Source organism: Podarcis muralis, chromosome 17, assembly GCF_964188315.1.
Source record: "Podarcis muralis chromosome 17, rPodMur119.hap1.1, whole genome shotgun sequence".
NCBI lineage: Eukaryota > Metazoa > Chordata > Lepidosauria > Squamata > Lacertidae > Podarcis > Podarcis muralis.
Genome location: NC_135671.1, coordinates 5,928,869 through 5,949,754, shown reverse-complemented (window position 1 = coordinate 5,949,754; position 20,886 = coordinate 5,928,869). Strand labels below are relative to the sequence as shown.

At 41.9% G+C, this 20,886-nt stretch overlaps 1 protein-coding gene across 7 annotated transcripts in view; it reads left to right on the top strand.

Annotated features, from left to right (window-relative positions):
* PAX5 (paired box 5) overlaps window positions 1-20,886 on the top strand; it is a 233,501-nt gene that overhangs the window by 93,610 nt on the left and 119,005 nt on the right. For 4 of the 7 annotated variants that reach the window (XM_028711498.2, XM_028711500.2, XM_028711499.2 and 1 more), the window contains exon 7: window positions 16,999-17,055. The exons of the other annotated variants lie outside the window; for them this stretch is intronic. In XM_028711498.2, coding sequence (XP_028567331.1) covers window positions 16,999-17,055 — 57 coding nt within the window. The remainder of the gene's footprint in view (window positions 1-16,998; window positions 17,056-20,886) is intronic. 7 annotated transcript variants of the gene reach the window in all.

Here is a 20,886-nt window from a genome sequence, read left to right as displayed (position 1 = left end):
AGCACAATTTCTGTTCTCATCCTGAAGTGAAGTTCCTAACCTGAAGCACTATTTCTGGGTTAGCGGAGTCTGTAACCTGAACCGTATGTAACCTGAAGCATATGTAACCGGAGGTATCACTGTATACAGATAAGTGCATGTAACCCATGCCAAATAACTCAGATCTTCTGATGATGTCATTCATTTTATTTATTATATCTAACCAGAAGCAATAATAATAATAATAATAATAATAATAATAATAATAATAATAATAATAATAATAATATTTTGATTAGTGGCAATATAGGAGAGTATCTCCATTTAGCATTATTCTCCCTATACCACATAAATTTCTGGAGTTAATTTTCTATCTTCCTAAGATGACAGAGATAATATCAGAACTGGATAGGATAATCATTTTTCTTGTCCAAGCCAGGAAATTTCAGATCTTTTTTTTGGAAAACCCCCTCAAAATATTCCTTCACAGCAGGAGTTTGGACTAGATGATGCTTGTGATCCCTTCCAACTCTTAACAATTCTATGATTCTTCCACCAATTTCCATGTGGCATTTGACTTGTCTTACTGATTCAAATAATATACTGTAGAGCTATCTGTTCCAGTGGCTATCTGCTTCTAGTTATCTGGAGCTTTTGGAATAACCCTTTGAAAGCTGGAGCATCCTAGGTAGCTTAAGACTCTTTTGGTCCATTCTAACCCTATCATACTGATATTAAAATAGTTGTGAACAGTATCCAACCAGAGGCGTCAGCTTTTCAGAATGACTGAGGGGACCTGATGTGACATTGCGAGAAGCCAGGCAGCAGAACTGAATGCCCTCTGAACATTGAAGGGGCCTGCCCCCCTAAGAAAAGCTGGGGATCCTAAAGTGCTTCAGCCCTTAGGACCTGGCACCAATGTATCCAGCTAACTCGACCTCTCAGCACAAGGACTTTTGCTTGCACAACGGAATTTCCCTTCCTCCCCCAGCACTCCCTCTAAATCTGTTGTGTGCCCCGCCAAATCCCCAGAGCAGATTTGTTGGGGGCTTGAGGCACATACCTTTCAGTACCTGCTACACAAGCCCTTCAGTACAACGTTGCTAACTGGCATTTTGTGAAATGTGCAGCTTGATGGACCACCCACAAGATCAGGTTGTACCAGCATCAGAGGCCCACTTTGCATAACCAAAGAACATGTTTGGTTCACAACAGACAGGAGGCACTTTTCACATAACAGCAGAAACAATCATTCTTTTAACTGGCCTTTTGCCTGTGAAAATTGTGATTCACAGCCAATTCAATTGTTTTGGTTGCATTTACTATGCAGGGATTACAGTCGTATAAATAGTCTATGAATGGTCCCTTTTAAGCATGAAAGCTGAAGCCTTCAAAGGATCTTATGCCCCCCCCCCCAATTTCTGAAAAGCTGCTTTTGTGTGTGTGTGTGCAGTTTTCTTGGAGGACTGTATAAAAATTTCCTACACATTGTAGCATGTTGCAGCATGTCATGTTGGGTGGCATCAGTCATATTGTGTTATGTTATGTGACAGAACATAACGCAGCATGATTGATGCAGCCTGGCATGTTGCATGACAATTGGATTATGGTAGCTGAGAAATATTATGAAAAGAATACCTGCTGGACCCATGTATGCAGCTAACAGGTTTTGCTTTTGAAAGGGTCTCTACATTTGTGAAACTGTTTAGGCCTCCTTTGTGAACTTAGAAGCAGTCGCGTGCTCTCCACATCCTTAGCAGCATGATCCCTAAGACATGCCGTTTCAGCACACAAGCTCTTAGCATGGGGTGTCCTCTAATAACAGCTAAGGAAGTCCAACATCAGAGGACGTGAAGAGTCATCTGCGGTGTAGTCAAATGTGCTGGATCAGATGTGCTTCAATATTTCATTCAACACATTCTTATTTGTTTGCCTTCTTAGTAGCTTCTTATTCATGGATTCTTTCAGCAAATGCTGCTTGTCCAGGGTTTTTTTGGGCAGCTTGTATCAAAAATATATCAATAGTTGAAGCTGGTGAAGACAGCTTATATTCTGCTGCTACTGTTTCCAGCTGTTACTGAAAACCAACCCTTTCCCAATGCAGGAAACCACACATGTGCATGTTTTGCCCTCTTTTCCTAGATATCATTGCAGATCCCAGTCTCAGGCTATTTCATGTTAGGGATGGAATTTTCTCAAAATATTGAAATCAGAACAGATTTTTTTCTAATTATTGGGTGGAATTAAACATTATGATAATCAGTGGCGGAGCTTCATGCTCCAGCACCGGGGGGTGGAGAGCAGGTGGGGGCAGGGCTGGTTGCGTCCTGGGGGCATGGCACGCCACCTGCAGGGGCGGGGGGGGGGGGCAGCCGCGATGGCACCCTGCCGGGATCGCGCTGCTGGGGGTGGTGTGCTCCCCCCGCACTCCTCTTCCTCCGCCAGTGATGATAAGGCAATTGTTCTATCAGCTTAAGCATTTGGGCTTGCCAGGTGGAACAATCTCCCTTTCCTCCCCCATGTGTTGTTTCAGAGTTTCTCCTGACCTCATCCAGAGCCAATTTTGGGGAGCACACGGGGAGGAGAGGGGGAAGCCCATTTGCTTTAGCAGAAGTCTTTGCTCAGGACTTCAGCTGATGGGATTCGTTAGCAGTTGATTGGATTCCTTAGTCGTGCTCATGGAATGTCAGGAGAATAAAGTTTGTTTACTTTTTGTGGTTTCACTAAGAATACGAACTATTAGCACATATTTTTATATGCATTATTATATTTATAATATTATATGCATAATATAATATTATGCGTAATAGGAGCTAGTTAGAAAGAAGACATTATTTGAGACATAGGCCTGGGATTCCCTGCACCAGGTCCACAGAGGATATAGCTTTTCTACAAAATTTTGTTCATATGCACGAGGTATAAGCTGCCATATAATCAAAATTCTCAAAGCAAACACAGATTAAAACAAACAAAATTACAGCAACTGAACAATACAACAAATACAAAATCACTTCAGAACAGGGGAAAAGAATTTTTGCAGCAATTAGTAATGTACTCAGGGAGATTGCCATGTAAATGTTAGGAAGTACAAAACTCTTGCACAAATCAATGAGAATGATTAGGGAAGTTTTTAATATTTGATGTTTTAATTTGTTTTTAATCTGTTGGGAGCTGCCCAGAGTGGCTGGGGAAACCCAGCCGGATGGGTGGGGAGTAAATAATAATAATAATAATAATAATAATAATAATAATAATAATAGTAGTAGTAGTAGTTGTTGTTGTTGTTGTTGTTGTTATTGCTTGTTACATTTAACAGCTTATTAAACACTCCCAGTGTGTTTTCCTTCTAAACCAATTACATGTTGAAATCCATGCACAAGCATTAAAATAGCCCATTCCCAACCAATCAAAAGAAAACTAGAAAGATGGTAGCTGTGAAGAGGACGGTTCCTTTCCTAGCATTCATATCTCTGACAGATAGCAAATGGCAACTCTATAAGTCCCCAATGTCATAGATAGTAGTGAAGGAAACAACGGACTCTGCACATGAACTGAGGCAGAGTAGTGATTTACTGGCCATCCATCAGATTTTCAATATCATGTCAGGACATAATATATGAGTGAGATGAGTACAATATAATTGCTCACATAGTCTTTGTGCCTTTGGAAAATAATAGAGCCAGGGAGATCATCCATGCAGTTTACAGTGTGTATGTGATGTTCACTACTTGCACTCAGAAAATAGATATAGAACTGTCTGCTACTGGGCATTATAACACAGACAACACAATACTGCTTTATATGGATGCTTCACTTTACACAACATTGACCTACTTCCTGCTGTCTACATTAACCCTACAGGAGAGTGAAAGAGAAATCTATAAGCAAATAAACTTGCCTGTTGACTTGTATAATGGGAAGCTGTGATAACCCAGAGCCTACTAATTTAAACGGAAAGTCTTTGTGCTGCATTGCAATTGAGTTTTGAAAATGGCAAGAAATATTGCACTCAGTCTCAGCTAACGGGACAATCCTGCTATATTCGTTCAAGGCATAACTCTGCAATTATCTGTCCTTTTGTTTCTGAATAGACCAGAATAGAATTCTCCCATGTTTTGGTCTGTAAATTGCTAATACTCTCCAGCTCATTTTGTAGGCATTTCCTACATTTATGAGGCAATTTACACTCCAAAGGAACATATTTTTAAAGCAGCATTTCTCATATAGCCTTTAAAACATGGTGTATTGAGGTAGTGCTAAATTATTTTTAAAGACATTTCTACAACTTGGCATATTATTTCAGACTTTTTTGAATGACTGAGGCAAGAATGTGTCCCAGCATTGAAAGCTGCACAGCAGACTTCATGCTTGTGAAAACAATTTTGGGTTTTCCCCCCTACACCCCATGGTCCAACAACTGCAAAATAGTGGCTTGGGGTGGTAGGTAGGCATAGAATTAAGAACTGGGTAACAGAGCACATACTCAGCCCAGAAATTTGTTTTCATTACTCAAAGAGAGCTCATATAGTTGTATTCAGTGTTAGTCAGAGTAGACCCACTGGAATTAATAGACATTACTAACTTAATTCCTTTGGAATGTATCCAGCTAAGTCCTACTCAGAATTGATGCATTGAAATTAATGAACCTAAGTTAGTCATGTCCATTAATTTCAATGGGACTACTCTGACTAATGTTTGACAGAGCCCTAACATTTCAGTGGATCTATTCTGAGTACAACTTAGTTGGATGCGACCCATAGTATTTTAACACTAAAACCCACGCTTGGTTTCTCCCATACTTCCTTAGTTTTAGCAGCTTAATTTAGGAAGCCTAATTTATGTTGTTGCTATTGTTAAATCAGTAGATCATCCAGGGGTATATTGGCACATCCCAATCTACCTTTTCCTTCCTGTGTTCTAGAACCTGTGGACACTTGAACATGGCATAATTTAGGATCTTCTGAAACCATCATTAACATGAGGGTCTAATAATATGGCTACGTTGTACAGTGTTAGTACTAGATTTGACAAATCAGAAGCCATCACATTGGTTCTGACCATGACATTCTATGGACTTCACTGGGATTTAGAACACAGAAACTGACATCATAAATGTCAGTTTTTTGTACAGCGTGGTCAAGGTTTTGACCAATTTTGAATAACTTTACTGTTTTTGCTTCTGGTTGTGTATTGACTTTATTAGTTTTACTCTGGTCCTATTGTTCATTTTTATGACTTTTCTGCCTTCTTTATTGTGTTATTGTTTTATCAACTAGTTTTTAGAGATGGTGGCTTTTTATTGTCCTAGCCATTTTACTTTTTTATGGTATACTTGTGATACTGTAGTTTTTGTTTGTAGTGTGTTAAGTTTTATTTGACTTCAGCTATTTGAACGTTGGATTTAATTTTATCATTTTAAATATACAACCCCTTGAATGAAAGGTGGCATATAGATGCCATAAACAAACAATGCTAAAGACTTATGTTTGCTCAGATATAGGATTCTGCTTTCAGAGGTAAAAATTCTACCCAAAATATGTTTCTTAATTATGTGCAAAACCCCCATCAAACTGTTATGTAGGGGTGTGTGTGTGTGTGTGTGTACACGCACAAAATTTTCTTACGCTTTCATAAGTTTACTTCAACACATAATAAATTTGTCTTTTTCTTCTTTTTCTTTTACGTCCCATCCCATTTTCCATGGTGTTTTTTTTATCCCCTACTGCTGTTAGTTTTGCCAATTCAGTATAGTCCATCACCTGTAAGGGCATTAAATGAGACATGCAGAAATATGTTTAAGAGAAAGGAGTTGAACTGCAGGAAAAAAATACATCAAAAGACAAACTTGGAGTCTTTACACATAATAAAAAGCCCAGATTCTATTCTTAGTGCTATATCTGTGCTAGTCCTGATTCGACAGCTGTAGAGGATTGTACCAACCCCTCATAATGTGTATGTGTTTATGGATGGATTCACACAACCATGGTTTCAGTTACCGATCATTTGGTCATTCATGCAGCATTCTGATCACATGTGTCAGAACCTGTTTGCCTAAATAAATAAATAAATAAATAAATAAATAAATAAGGGAATAATGCTGTTCTTTCTCTCTTTTGCAACACACAGCTAGAACTCTTGACAGAATGAAATCTAGCTGTCCTCTATGAAAAGAGAGGGGGGACTGCCAGTATGAGCTCAGGTTTAACTGTTTCTTGGAGTGCTTTAATACGATGTTGTTTTCCCTGCCTCTTAACAATTATAACCACGAGAGTTTTGAAAACAGATAAATGCTTCTGAGGACGTGGAAATTTACAAGATGATGCAGGGATGGTGCATCCTGTCACTGCCCCTCTCTCACCTGCGTTGGCACCCGTGAAGTGCTGGCTGTGGTGCTGGTGTCCTGTGAGATCTTGTGAGATCTCAAGTGCTTCATGAGATCTCATGACATTTTAGTGAGATCTCATGAGATCTTGCCAGTAACTGGTGCCTCTTCTCCACTGATGGCAGAGGTGGAGAGGTAGGTAGCGGAGGTGAGGTGGGCGCTGCACCCTGGGCTTCTGCTGCTTGAGGCGGGCGCCTCACCCAGCCTCCTAGTATTTATAGCAAGCAGGCTTAACCAATCCAGGCCTATTCTGTTCGTTGTCTGGAGAAACCCCAGCATCCATTGCACTTAGAAAGTTTTTTTTTAACTCTTCCAAATCCAGGCAGGTTCCACTTGAGATATAAAAGGACAAACATGAATCTAATGCTACTTTTAGTCCTGCTCTAAGGCAACTAGGCCCAAAAAGGTGCCCCAAATCGTCCTAACTGAACTTTTTTGCTAGATGCAGTAGAGAAAGCCTGTCATTGTCATTTGCTACTTGCTTACGTCTTCCACCATACTCTTCTAGTAGATGCATCTCTCCTTTCTTCACTTTGTGGAATGACTTGTTGGCCTTGCATCTATACACTTATTACTGCATAGTACTGTAGTTTAATTGCATAAAGACACAGAGTATTGCATAAAGACACATAGTATTTCATGCTACTTAGAAACAAGTGGAGATTTGTAGAAAATAAAACAAAGCCCACTGTTGTGTCTATTTTGCTTCTCTTTCTTTTCCTTTTCTCTCTTTCTCTTATATGTGTAGTTATATCTGCATCTTGATATTTTCCCATCAACATTCCTTTGATCTTTATCCCCTCCTCTCTCTCTCTCTCTCTCTCTCTCTCTCTCTCTCTCTCTCTCTCTCTCTCAGCATGATTTTCTCTCTCTTCCTTATAAACCTTTTCTATCCAACACCACTGCACTATATATTCATTCCCCACTTAGGCTCAGAAATTGTTGCCTCCACCTGTTTTTCTACCATGAAGCCCACAACAATGGTGAACAGCTAGCTACAGTTTTTCAAATGTGTATACATTTCAAACCTGCTATTACTATCCCAAAATTCTAATGTTTGTCCAAAACTTTGCTCAGACTTCCCTGCTGTTGGCATCCTGTGTCTTCTGCTCATAAAAGGGCTGATTTACACACTTTGGTGCATTCTGTTGCATGAAAAGAGTGAAAGTATAACCAGAGATGTTTTACTTATGCAAGAGCTTTGTGCAATCTCTCCCAGAAATATGGATGCATGAGAACTGCTATAGAACCTACCTGCTATAACACTGCGTGAACTCTTGTTTAAATATTTGTAGAACAGCAGTAGAAGGCGCTAGTGCTCTTCTCGTGCTTTTTTGGAATCCAATACAAAATGTGTTCTGCACATGTTCAAAATGTATTCAGTATTGTCAGGTTCATTTATCTCTCTGTACATGCTCAGGAATGTGGGCATGTGCACTCGTTGCCTGTTTGCTGTTTTCCCCTTAAAAATACCATTGCCACCTGTTTAGGTAACTTTATTTATTAATAGCCTTTTTTGAGCAGAAAGCTTGTTTTACTAATTTTCTGCCTACTCTTCCTAATTCCCCCACTATGTTGTGTTGTTACTCAAAGGACCCTTTCCAGGACTGTGCAGAGGGGGCAGGCAGCTGGCCCCACTTTCCCTGGGTCTCAGCGGGCCGGCCGGGAATTAGCTGCTTTTTTGTTCAAGTTTATAACTTTATTCTAACAAAGCTCCCACTCTGAGCCTCAGATAAGCTTTGCATTGGCTTGACCCTTTCCCTCGTTCTCACATGTGTTTTCTGACTGAGCCATTTCCCCAGTGCTCAGTCTTCTGCATGCACCATGCCCTCAACTGCCTGCCATTGCTTCTTTTATGTGCCCATGGAGACTCATCACCCTTGATGACTCCAGGGACCTATTCCTGCTGTCTCCTTCTACCTGTTTTTGCACCCAAGTACTTTTAAATGGGCCACAGCCCTAGCAAAGCAATAAATGCTTGATATTGCAGTTCGTCTCACTGTGTGAAATAGCTGAGTTTGAGATAAATTCTCTGGTCTCTTATTCAAAAAGTAAACAAATGTCAACAGCAAACACTGCCGCCACAAGTGCCAATAATTTTTCTGCTATTTCTTGTATTCCAGTGTTCATTTTGGAAATCTTTGGTTTGTGTATGAGAGAGTGAGTGAGAGTGTGCGTGTGATTTACGGATCTGTGGCCTGTCACATGTCTTTAAAATTACAGTGCCCATTTTCCGCCGAAATAATTTCTACAAAGAGTGGCTCCTATTACAGCAAGAGGAGCGTGGACGTCATGATTTATTATTATTTATGGTCCCAGGGCCTTGTTTATGCACGATGGGTTAGGTGCGCAGGATAGAAATGCCATTATGCAAATGACATTGAATGTCCTTACCGAGCCTAAATAATTTTTGTGTTGGACGATTAAACCTCATCTGTTATTGATATGGGCTGCAGTCAGGCTATTAAAGAGTCCCAACAGTACTTACTCCCAGTAATGGGAAAATTGAGAGGAAGAGGCTAAACAATTGCCTCAAGTGTGCTGTGATTGTCTGGTAGGAGTGGAACATAACAAACCTCCTGAATGGAAATCGTGTTCACTACTTAGGGATAAATAAAGAAGGGAGAACACGCAATAAATTATACTTTGTGATTTGAATCAGTGCACTAGAGAATTTGTGTACGTTCAATTTGTTTATCTAAATATTTGGGGGGGGGGGTTGGTGGTGGGAGGGGGCTGTGTTTGAAACTACCAGTGATGGCCTGCATATAGTGTTATTGTGTGTTCTCTCTCTCTCTCTCTTTCTCTCTCTCTCTCTCTCTCTCTCTCTCCCTGCTTTGGAGGAGCGGGCTTGGGGGATGGGGGGGGAACTGGGGGATGGACTAGAGAACCAATCTTCTTAGTGAACAAGGGAGCTACGTCGTCATTGCTCCTTTCTTTTTTGACACAGCTGTGCGGTCACATTTTGATCAGTGTTGATAGCTTATGAATTCCAAAATTGACAAAATTTACAGAAAAATGAGGATAATCCATCTTCCTTAGCAGCCTGTCAGGAGCTGGCTATACTTCATAATCCTCAATTACAGATGCTATTTTCAGACATTTACATGCAGATATTAGGAGAAAATGAAAATGAGAAACAAAGAGAGAATGGAAATGCAGCTATTTATATGTATAAAAGAAAAACAACAGGTAAATTCTAGGCATTTAGATTGGATTTGGGGGTCCCTTTACAAAAGGCTCTTAGTGACTGTAATATATTTGCAGATTTTAGTAGGAAATGCAGCATATATAGCTTCAGCATGCAAATAATAAGGTTTAGGTCAAAAACAGGTCAGTTATTCTGAAGTATCGGAGTAAATGTGTTCATGGCAGGGTGCACTAAATAATTCCCACTCTTTTAAAAAAGATCTCCAGGGAGTGTCGTGATTCTAATTGGATTTGGGTGAAAATGAAATACAGCTGCTAATTTTTTCCTCCAAAAATCTTCTGCAAAGGGGAGATTTAGAAATGTTTTGAGTGACAGAACACAATAATAACAGGATATTATTTCAAGTGTTATATGGAACTCCTGCGTTTTTTTAAAAAGCCAATTGACAAATGTTATGTAAAACAAAGGGGATTTGGAATACTGCCATAATTGGCTGTGTAAATAGGATTTACCCCAAAGAAAAATTAGTGTCATTGATAGTGCAAGGTGGAATTGAAAATGTGATGTAAATGATAGATAGATGAGGACAGGGGTGAGGGGAGGACTCATTTTTGATAAATGGTCCATCAGATCCTTGCCAGTTCAGATCTGGGGGAGTCAAGGAGGAGGCTTTGGTAATCAAATTTCAATTCCTATAAAATTTAAGACAGAAGAGCACCAATGCCCATACAGCTGTACATGGCACAGGGTTTCTGCAAAACTGGGGAGATTAATTAGAGTTGCTTTGGATTAAAATCTGTGAACCATGTCAAATGTTACAACCGCCCCCCCCCCCGCTTTGTGGCCTGACAGCAGAGCTTTTGTAGAAAACCTGGTTGCTAATATAATCCTTATATTTTCCCCACTCAGTTTGGGCAACACAACATTGCTCATGGTTGTTGATGCAATGAAAATGTAGACAGTTCCAGTGCAACATACAGATAATTTCTAAATATGTTAATTTCTCGGGTTTAAAATACTTTCACTATATGTGTGTATCAAGAAGTACAAAGACATCATAATAAATATATTTACCAAAATTTTTATACAGCAAAAAGGGAGATTCTTTCAACAGAACCATTTTTGGATCCAGTCATATTTGGTAGGGAAATGTGAAGAAATCTTCTTTCTTCACTGGCACTCCTCAAGTGATCCAATGTAGTTATTGGCTCAAAAAGGTACCAGTAGACCCGCTCACATCTTCGTGAGTAGCTGTTGCATGCCGGGGTCCATGGCGCAAGCCCAATGGATATGCTTACCTCTCCTGCTGGCTGTGGGGAGCTAAAATTTGCCTGCCTGTGGAATTGCCCAATCACAGACGGACAAAGTTTAGCATCATGGGGAGGGGGGGGGCAAGTGAAGACCCACTGAGGGTTTTCACTTGGGTCTGCTCCCTAGCCTTAAATAAGGCCTGCCTCTTTTTTTTCCAGCACCGCAGTCATGCTTTATTCTGAGGGGCTGTTCCTACTTGATGTATGTCATAGGACAATCCTATCTCAGAATTGACCCCAGGACTGGCAGTCAGCAGGTGGGCTGACTGATTGTGAAATTACCCAATGCCTAAGCCAAAACACTTGCATCTGTGATCAATGTAGCTGCCGCCTGTTTCAATCCAAGAAAATTGTCCTGTGTCTCTGTGATCATATCTGCAAGACATCCAGGTGACAGACAATATGCACATTTTGAGGGGGAAGTACATTTGAGGGGAAATATGTTTAAGAAATTATTTAACCCTGCAATCCTAGGGTCCCTTGGAAAGTGCCCCTCTCCAGGGCCGGTCCATCCGTAAGGCAGGCTAAGGCAGCCACCTCAGGTGGCGGAATCCAAGGGGCACCTCCGCTGGAGAAGTGGCTGCGGCATCTTCTGGGTTTCAGAGGTCTTGAGAGGCTCTTGCAAGATCTTGAACCTAGAAGCCGCAGCCACATAACCCTGGTAAGCAAGGCTTCAGTGGGGTGGCAAGGGGTGGGGTTGGTGTGTGCAGTGCTCCTGCTGGGCGGTTACATTCCCATTTCAGGTGGTGAAATGGGACAGGCCTCTCTGTCCCTCTCCAAGTGCAGAGAGAGTTCTTACTTTGGAGAGAGAAATCCAGTGTTGAATGCCTCCTCTATGCTGCCATGGAAATCTCTACAGTCTTTACCAACATTGGAGCTCTGCCGCCAATAGGGCTGGAGATGGGGTGTGCCAGCAGCAGATTAGGGGAAGGCTATCTATCTGAAGGCTGTAGTCCTCCAACCTGCCTTCAAACTAGAGAGGAAAGTACTCCAGTCCTGGAGCTTGAGTAGTGGATTTCCTTCCTATCAGGAATGAGAGGGAAATGGTTGCGCCTCGAGGCTCCCAGGACTCACCTGAGTGAGATAACTTCACTCAGACACATATTTTAGTTTTAAGTTTTGGGGCAAATTTTGGCCACTACTTTATTGAAATTACAATCACGTGAGCGGTATTGGCTTAGGCATTGACTCTCGACTATAACTGACTCCACCTCTCTGGGTGATAGTCTAATGGGGTAAACCAAACGAGAGAGCAACGTCGATGTGGACCAACTGAAGCTCACCCCGGGGTTCCTGTGGTCCTGGCATGGCCCTAGACCCTCAAGTGGGCTTTGGACGAGACCCAGCACCCCCAGATTCCTTTCAGGGAATACCCAGTTCCTGGAGGGGCAGGTGATGGCCACACCTCCCCTCCCCTCAATCCAACTGAGCCAATGCCTAACCGCCAATTTACAAGTTGTGACGATTTGCTAAGGGGTAGGCAAAAACCAAGTGACTAGAGCCAATTTGCCACTTGGAAAAAATTCCTACCCATCCCCTGTTCCAAAACAGGCGACCCAAAGCAAAGCAAAGTCAGGCGAGAATACCTAATTCTAGGGAGGGAGGCGGGTGTTTGACAATGCGATGCAGGTGCCCCTACTTGCGTGAGTCACGCTGGTGCTTTTTAAAGCCCCTGAGATCACACCACCCTCTGGGGATTGGCTAAAACAGCCTGGCGTGATCCAGGGGCTGTGGCCAGGGCTTTTGCTATTCCCCCCACAATGACTCCTATGGGGGGGGGGGAATCCCAGGAGCCCGCGCGCAACCAGGACCCTCTAATAGGAGGATCCCATTTAAAGATGCCTATAGAAAGCGCACAAGCAATTGCACTCTCCCCACTGACATTCAGAGGATTCTACCCAGCAACTGTCATTCAGAGGATTCTACCCAGGACTTTCTTTTCAGTTGGAACTTGCTGGAACTGAGGTTGGTGCCACTGTCATTATCAGAGAATGAGGGAGGCATTGGTGGTGAGTTCTGGCACCTCTTTTTCTATAAACAATAGCACTGATTATACCACCTCTGATAACAGTTGAGGGAGGAACCTGTTGGAGCTGGACTTTTGCAGAGCAGGTGGAGAGGCCCTGAAGCCCCATCTATCTCACTCTCCCATAACCAGATGGAATGGCTGCTGCAGATGACAGTTATGGGTGAACACGTGTGAAAGTGACATGGACCAGAAACAGAATGAGTTACACATCTCAAAAATACAGTAAAAATAGTACTATGTCCAATTTTGTGGTTCCAAAGTATGAATTATATATTGATGAAAGATATCAAACATGGCTAACAGAGAGCACTTGGTCTCAAATTTCCAAAGAGATGCATATTTGGGAATGAAGACCAACCGTATTATATATAAGCCAAACAAGAGAAAATAAAAACTATGATTATTATAGTGATAGTTTCAATTGGAATACTGTTTTCTTTCTTGCTACGATGTTAAAAAGAATAACTTCAGTAGGCAAAGAGAATGGGGAGCCATTCAAATGACTCAACAAACAACTACATTTGCAACCTGTAAATACTGCTTCTCCATATAAGTAGTGCATCACAAATTGCATGTATGTTTTTATGTGCCTTTCCAACAAGCCTCCAAATTATTGTAGGCAATAATTACCTGATGATGAATGTGTATAAACAAATTATTTTGCCTATATTTAAATGGGGATTTGGAATTGAGGATACAGATACATTGGCTGTTGAAATAAGAATAATGAATTCTTTGTGGGTATAATCCAGGGATTTCATGAATGATCTGGACAGAAAAGTGTTAAAGTCTATGTGAGGAAAAGGGGGGGGGGACTTACAATTTACAGTATTTACCTCTACTGTGATGTCACAAGGTCAGATGGGCAACCAGTTTTACACGGCAGGTAGCCTACTTAATATTCGGTCTGTTTGAACAGGTCACTCACTGTTGGAAGTCTACAGTAATGGTGAAGTGCCCCTAATCTAGCATCTATTTTCACTTGCTGGAGATAAGGGGAGTGAATTTATAAGCCATGGAGAATGTGTTGGTCGGGGATCTAACCTCTTAACTCTCCTCGGCCTCCAGGGTCAGAAGAGTGTTTTAAATGAAAGCTTATATTGTATGTTGTTGACAATATTATTTGACCCATGTCTCCAAGGCCAAAATCAACATCTCTTTTGTGTAGACATGTTACTGGAAAAAGGGATCTAATAAACAGTAAAGATGCCATTTTCCTTCTAGATCTTTTTATGTTCTGTTCTACATCTAATGCAAGTTTTGTACCATAGTTGAGGAAAAGGTTTTGCGCTAAGCACTTAGGAGCATAATCTCCCAGGAGCTGCACCTGCACATTCCTCATTCATCTCAATAGGGCTTGTGCAGGAGAATATACCAGAACACTTTGATTTACATTATATTACTACATTGGGATGTGGGTGGCGCTGTGGGTAAAACCTCAGCGCCTAGGACTTGCCGATCACATGGTCGGCGGTTCGAATCCCCGCGGCGGGGTGAGCTCCCGTCTTTCGGTCCCAGCTCCTGCCCACCTAGCAGTTCGAAAGCACGTCAAAGTGCAAGTAGATAAATAGGTACCCTTTATAGCGGGAAGGTAAACGGCGTTCCGTGTGCTGCTCTGGTGCCGGTTCGCTGGAGCAGCTTTGTCACGCTGGCCACGTGACCCGGAAGTGTCTCCGGACAGCGCTGGCTCCCGGCCTCTAGAGTGAGATGAGCGCACAACCCTAGAGTCTGTCAAGACTGGCCCGTACGGGCAGGGGTACCTTTACCTTTACTACATTACATTACCTGCCCTTCCTGCCAAAGTAACCCATGGCAGCAAACAACAAGTGATAAAACAAATTAAAAATATTTAAAAAAGAAAACACATACACCTTAAACATCTTTAAAACAATTCTAATGTAGATGTAGACTGTCCCCTTATTTTTTGGGAAGTATGCATGATTTTACAGATTCTCTCTCTCTCTCTCTCTCTCTCTCTCTCTCTCTCTCTCTCTCTCTCATCTATCTATCTATCTATCTATCTATCTATCTATCTATCTATCATCATCATCTTCTATCTACATAAACCCCACCCCCCACCCCAGATACACTTGCGGAACACCCTGGAACAACCAGGGCTATTTGTACCTAACCCTGTCAGAAAATGTTCACAGTTTGTCAAGGAGTGCCTACTTCATCCTCTTCAACAGCTGATTGGTGCTGTGATAATTTGGAGAAAACTACACACACAGCCCTGAGGCCTCATCCAGATAGTGATATGTGATCACAGCTTACTCCTGTTTATACACCCCACCCCCCGACCAAGCTGGATTGCAACACATTTCTTTTTATTTTTATTTGAGGGATATCATGAGGATAAAGGTACCCCAAAGGGCTGCTGGAAGCAAAGCTGTTTTAGATGTCCTCTTTCTTCTGTGTTAAAATTAAGTGCTGGTCAATCAACTGAATGTTCCATTCACACTGAATATTCCATTTGAAGAATAATTTCAGTAAAAAGTTTCTCTAATTGTTCAAAAATCAAAATGATGGCTTTTTATTTAGACATTTCTGACAGTTAATTCAAACGTTTAATTTCAAAGTTGTCAGGCATAACAGCCTGCAAATGACATTTTCTGGGTTAAAAACCTGAGATCTTATCACTCCTGTTTCAGAGGGAATTACGAAGCTTCATTTTAGAAAGAATAAAAGAGGGCAGATTTCCCCAGTTTTCAGATACCTCTATATGGCACATATACACGTTTATTCAATTGAGTCTGGCAGGGTGGAGGAGACACTAACATACACATTCAAGAGGAGACTGTAGTTCACTAAGTCATAGGGATGAACTCAGTGTAGGACTATGGCAATCGTTCTGTCAGCACTAGTTTTTTAGCTTCCTGGATTCTCCCCAGTGGCAGAGCGTATGTTATCACTGCCTGGGGTGTGTGTGCAGGGCGCCCCCCCCCCAAGAGAGAAGGCAGGAGAGGGGCGGTAAATTTGCTGCAAACTCTTCTTTCCCTGCCCTCCCAAAGTACAGCCCAGGGTGGTCCACTTCCTGCCTCCTAGCTACGATAGTGCTTCTCCCCTGTGTGCCATTCTGCAGGTTCTCTTACTTCCCAAAGCCAGTTTCAAGGTGGGTGGTGGGGGTGGATGGGGAGAGAAGTGGGAGGAAAGCCATCATGAATTTAAATAGTTTTGCATACATAGTGATCCTCCAGCCCAGGTCAAATGTAGCCCACCAGCAAGGTCTGATGTCCCTGCAAGATGCCCCTCCTGTTTTTTTTCTGCCTGCTCAGGGCTGTGAAAATACAGCAACTGGCAAGTGCCTTGCAGACCACAAGGCATAACTAGAGGACTGAGTCTAGCCTTGTAGCTAACATGTTGTGTTGGCTTGATGTATACGCTGCCATCCCAGGGCAAATTCTTATGAGTAGATGCAGGAGATTTAACCCTTAGTCAGGCCATGGTCTGCTAGTACATTTGGAGTACTGTCTGTGAATTTTGCAGTAGCTCCTGAACCTCTGCCTGTTCCCTGAATCCTTTTGTCCAGAGATAGAGGTCAGATTTGGGTCCTCTTGCAAGCAAAGGATGTCTGAATGAGCTATAGCTTATCCCTAAGAGTATCACAGATTTCTTCATCTATTGCTACCTCCTGTATGTGTTTTTAGAGCATTCAGCTTTTTGCTGTGAAACGCGTACCTTAGGCTGGTGCAAATTGTGACCCACTAAGCTTAGCAGAGCCCATCAGCCAAGTATGGTGGCCCATCAGGGATTTGATAAACCTCTTACTTTTGCTGCCTACTGGGGTTATCAAGCACAATGGCAAACCACAATGCATAGCTAATGGACTGTGTTCAGTTTTATGGGTCACAGTTTTTGCAGGCTTACCATCCTTCGAATGATATTCCTGTCACAAGCTTGGGCAGTTTGAGATAGCTAGGCCTGTACACCATAGCTGCAGTTCCTCCTTCAGGTCACCACGCAATGCTTAACTATATGTCAGTTTCTTGTTAAGTAGATTGGGGCAGAGGAATTATGGAAAAAGAGAGTGCTTTCATAATACAATATTTAATATATATATATTTATTAAGTTCTCACTGCACTCATTTTAAAAAAAATATATATTCTCCTTACATTTCTGTTTTTTTTCTCCTTCATGCTATGGCAGTGGTGCTCCATGCTGATGAGACAATACTTGGTGCAACCCCAGGCAGTCATTTTTCAGGTAATTTCTTAGGATACCAAACTCCTGTCTCATACTTTTTCATGTATGAAGCAGATTCCCCAGTTATGGCGGGAGTACCCTGGCTGTACCCAGATAGACCGGGGATCAGTCTAATTCTGCTCAGGCCCACACCAAAGCCCATGCAGGTGGAAAAGCTAACATACACTTTTTTAAATCTTAGGCAATTAGGATATTAGCACGAATAAGGCCCTAGGTGAGACTTGCCCAACTTTTTGACCCACTGAATTGCATGCAGGCTTGCCAGCTATGTAACAACTTCCTTGTTGTTGTCTTTTTTTTACTTCCAGGCAGGTATAAAAAACAGGAGGCTTATTGAGCCAATAGTGGACTGGTAGTTTGCATTTGGCTTGGTCTCCCTTAGTTAACCAATGCTCTTTCTGCACAGTTTTTAATGTAATGAATGCAGAGTGGGTTGTTTTTGTTGTTGTTGTTGTTGATAATATTTAACACAAAGGCCACATGGTTTAACGTACGGTTATTCACCTGTTGCAGAAAAACATTGCATTTTCCCAGCTGTCCAGGTATAGTTTGCATTTGGTAAAATGTGGTTCTTGTACCCCAGAGAGAGTGTTCATTGCTACTCTACACAACTCTCTACTGAATATAGTTTGTGATGTCAATGGCAATGAATAGTACAGCCCTTAGAGTTGCACGGACACAGAATTGATTTCCTAGCTGAGTTACTTTTTATGGTGGTGAATACCAGCGAGCATAGTTTCTCTGTTTCCACATCTCTATATTAACAGTGCTCCAATGTGTTAGTTATTTAGTTACTTATTTGGAACCTATTCATTTTCCTTTTCTTGCACTGGATTGCACTGCATAGTAAATTTGTTTGAAAAGAGCAAACAGTGGAAGTACCGCCCCGCCAATCTGCAAGCAAGCTTCTGTCCCTTGGAATAAAACTATCCCCCATTTATTATATACAGGATATTGTGCTATTTACCTTGGAAAGGATTTGCAGGAATATTGTCCATAAAGCTAAAAAGAAGTATGAATAATTTGGCTTATTGTACAGAAACGCCCCAATTCTGAATGTTCAATGATGAGGTAACTCAGGATATTAAAATAAAATATATTTCAACATCAGTAGGACGCAGTGGATACTCATATATCTACAAAGCTATATGTGAGTGCAGGCAGGTGGATTTTTTTAAAACAAAAAAATCCTATGGCAACATTTCACATTGTTGAAGAGGCCAGTCACCTTTCAACTGGAGATATGGCTTGTCTCTTCAGCAGTTCGTGCAGATGAACTTCAGCGAAACATCCAATTATGTGCATGGTTCTTCTGCTTAAATTGTGACAGACAAATGGTTTGGGTTTGTTTCAACTCATTTTGAAATATAGGCCAATAACAGGATATTTGGATTGACCAGCAGAGCTTTTGATTTGCATTTGATTAAGGTCCATAATTAGAACTATGGCATGGGGAAAGGGATATTGTCTAGTAGGGCAGATAGATATTTTTGATTCCCACAGAAATAAATTGTCTAAAAATTTGAAGGGGTGGGGAATATAATTATGTTTGTGACACTTGGGAGAGAGCCTCCCCAAGGTATTCCTTTCCCAGAAAGTGTATAGGGGAATGGCACTGGCTCCCCTTGCCTTTGTGACATTGGGAGCTGTTACAAATATACTATCCTTAACACAGACTTATTTGTGTGCCTCATAACCAACACACTTAAAGGTAAAGGTAAAGGGACCCCTGACCATTAGGTCCAGTCGTGACCGACTCTGGGGTTGCGGCGCTCATCTCGCTTTAGTGGCCGAGGGAGCCGGCGTACAGCTTCTGGGTCATGTGGCCAGCATGACTAAGCCGCTTCTGGTGAACCAGAGCAGTGCACAGAAACGCCATTTACCTTCCCGCCGGAGTGGTACCTATTTATCTACTTGCACTTTGACATGCTTTTGAACTGCTAGGTTGGCAGGAGCAGGGACCGAGCAACGGGAGCTCACCCCATCGCGGGGATTTGAACCGCCAACCTAGGCTCTGTGGTTTAACCCACAGCACCACCCGCGTCCCAACCAACACACTTAGGAAAGGGTAAATATATCTGAGAGAGGTAAGAGCAGCAATGGGGCAATGACTGCTGATGTCACAAAAGCCCTACTATTTGCTTGCCTGGCAACCAACACGTGTAAGAAAAAACACAAAAGCTGCCATGGTTGGGTACATCTGTGCTGGGAGGGTTGACATGGCAACCTTCATGGTCTGATCCCAGCATCCTGGTTGCTGGCAGACCAGCAAACAGTTGCAAGTACCACAACTCTGTGTGGATTTCTTCAAGCACAAGGTATAGGAAGGAAGGAGGCAGTGGCCTAGAGTGATAGTACAATTGAGAAAGTGGAGAGAGATATGGATGCAGCAAGAAATAGATACGAAATGGAAGGAATGGTGAGTCAAATACAACTGGGAATAGATGAGGCAAGCCGTGACCTTATGCCTATCAGTGTTCCACCATTTGGGCTGTGTATTATGTTGAGCACATTCATAATTACTAAGAAAAGGCTGAAATCCTATGCATACTTGGGAGTAAGTTCCATCAAATGGTCCCACTTATGTGGCTGCAGCTGTATGGGATATTGTATTAGAGAAGCGGCTGCCAAATGGCTTGGTATAAATGTGAACAGGGGTGCCAACTGAAATAAAATATTGAGGGGGCAGGTAAGCCCCATAATCAATCACAATACGCGGTGCACACATACCATTTGAATGGCAATGCCCATCAACTTTGAGCTCCCCAACCCTCTCAGATATTTATTGGGAGACCAATGGGACCTTAGCCCCTTAGAGTTGGCACCTATGAATGTGAAGGTTCCCCTAGGTGTATTTAAGAAAGGGAATTGGACACATTCATGGAGGATAGTTCTAGTTACAGGTAGGTAGCCGTGTTGGTCTGCCGTAGTAATAAAAAAAAATCCTTCCAGTAGCACCTAGTTAGTCTCTAAGGTGCTACTGGAAGGAATTTTTTTTTACTTTGTCATGGAGGATAGGTTAGCGAATAGCTTTAGCTATCATAGCTTCCACATACAGAAGCAGTATACTCTACGGTAAAACAAGGGAATGGCAACCACTTCCACGCTGAATTGTAAGCTCCCCAGTGAATCTGGCAGGCCGGATTCTGTTGAAAACAGTATGTTGGACTAAATGGGCTTTGATCTGATCCAGCACAGCAGTTCTTATGATTTATGATTTAGTCCCACTCTGTGCAGCCTTATTAAACTGCTCAGAACCGGTTTGATGACAGCTGAAAGTGCATGTTCCTTGATAAACACTGAGCAGCTATATAAGCAAGTGACTAGACAAATATGGAGCAAGAACAAGAGCTTAGGGCTATATGAAATGTCACTTCATGTTTAGCTGGAACAAAAAGAGCTTTTGGAAATCAAGACATCAGCCCCAAAAGTGATAAACACAGTTGCTAAACTGGATCTATGTATAGCCACAGGCTCCTGGCATGGGATCAGTTTGACTCTAGTTAGTTTTGCATCCCTTTCTTAAAGCTTATAGCCTGCATAAGTTCCAAAAGTAACTTGTATTACTTTTGGAACATTTATTTGCCTTTTGTGTGTGGTAAGATGTGGGATATTGGTCAAAGGAAGGTTCTGTTCACACAATCACATCAGGAAGTCAGGGCACGTAACAATAATTCATTAAAACAGCCAATATAGAATAAAGCCACAAGAATGCACATAAAACCACACCATATTTCATGCATTAGCTTTACTAAGGTCACAACTTACTTTAAAAATTCATTGTGTATGCATGTCAGCAGTTTTGAGGTGAATTCATGAGTAAAATACCAA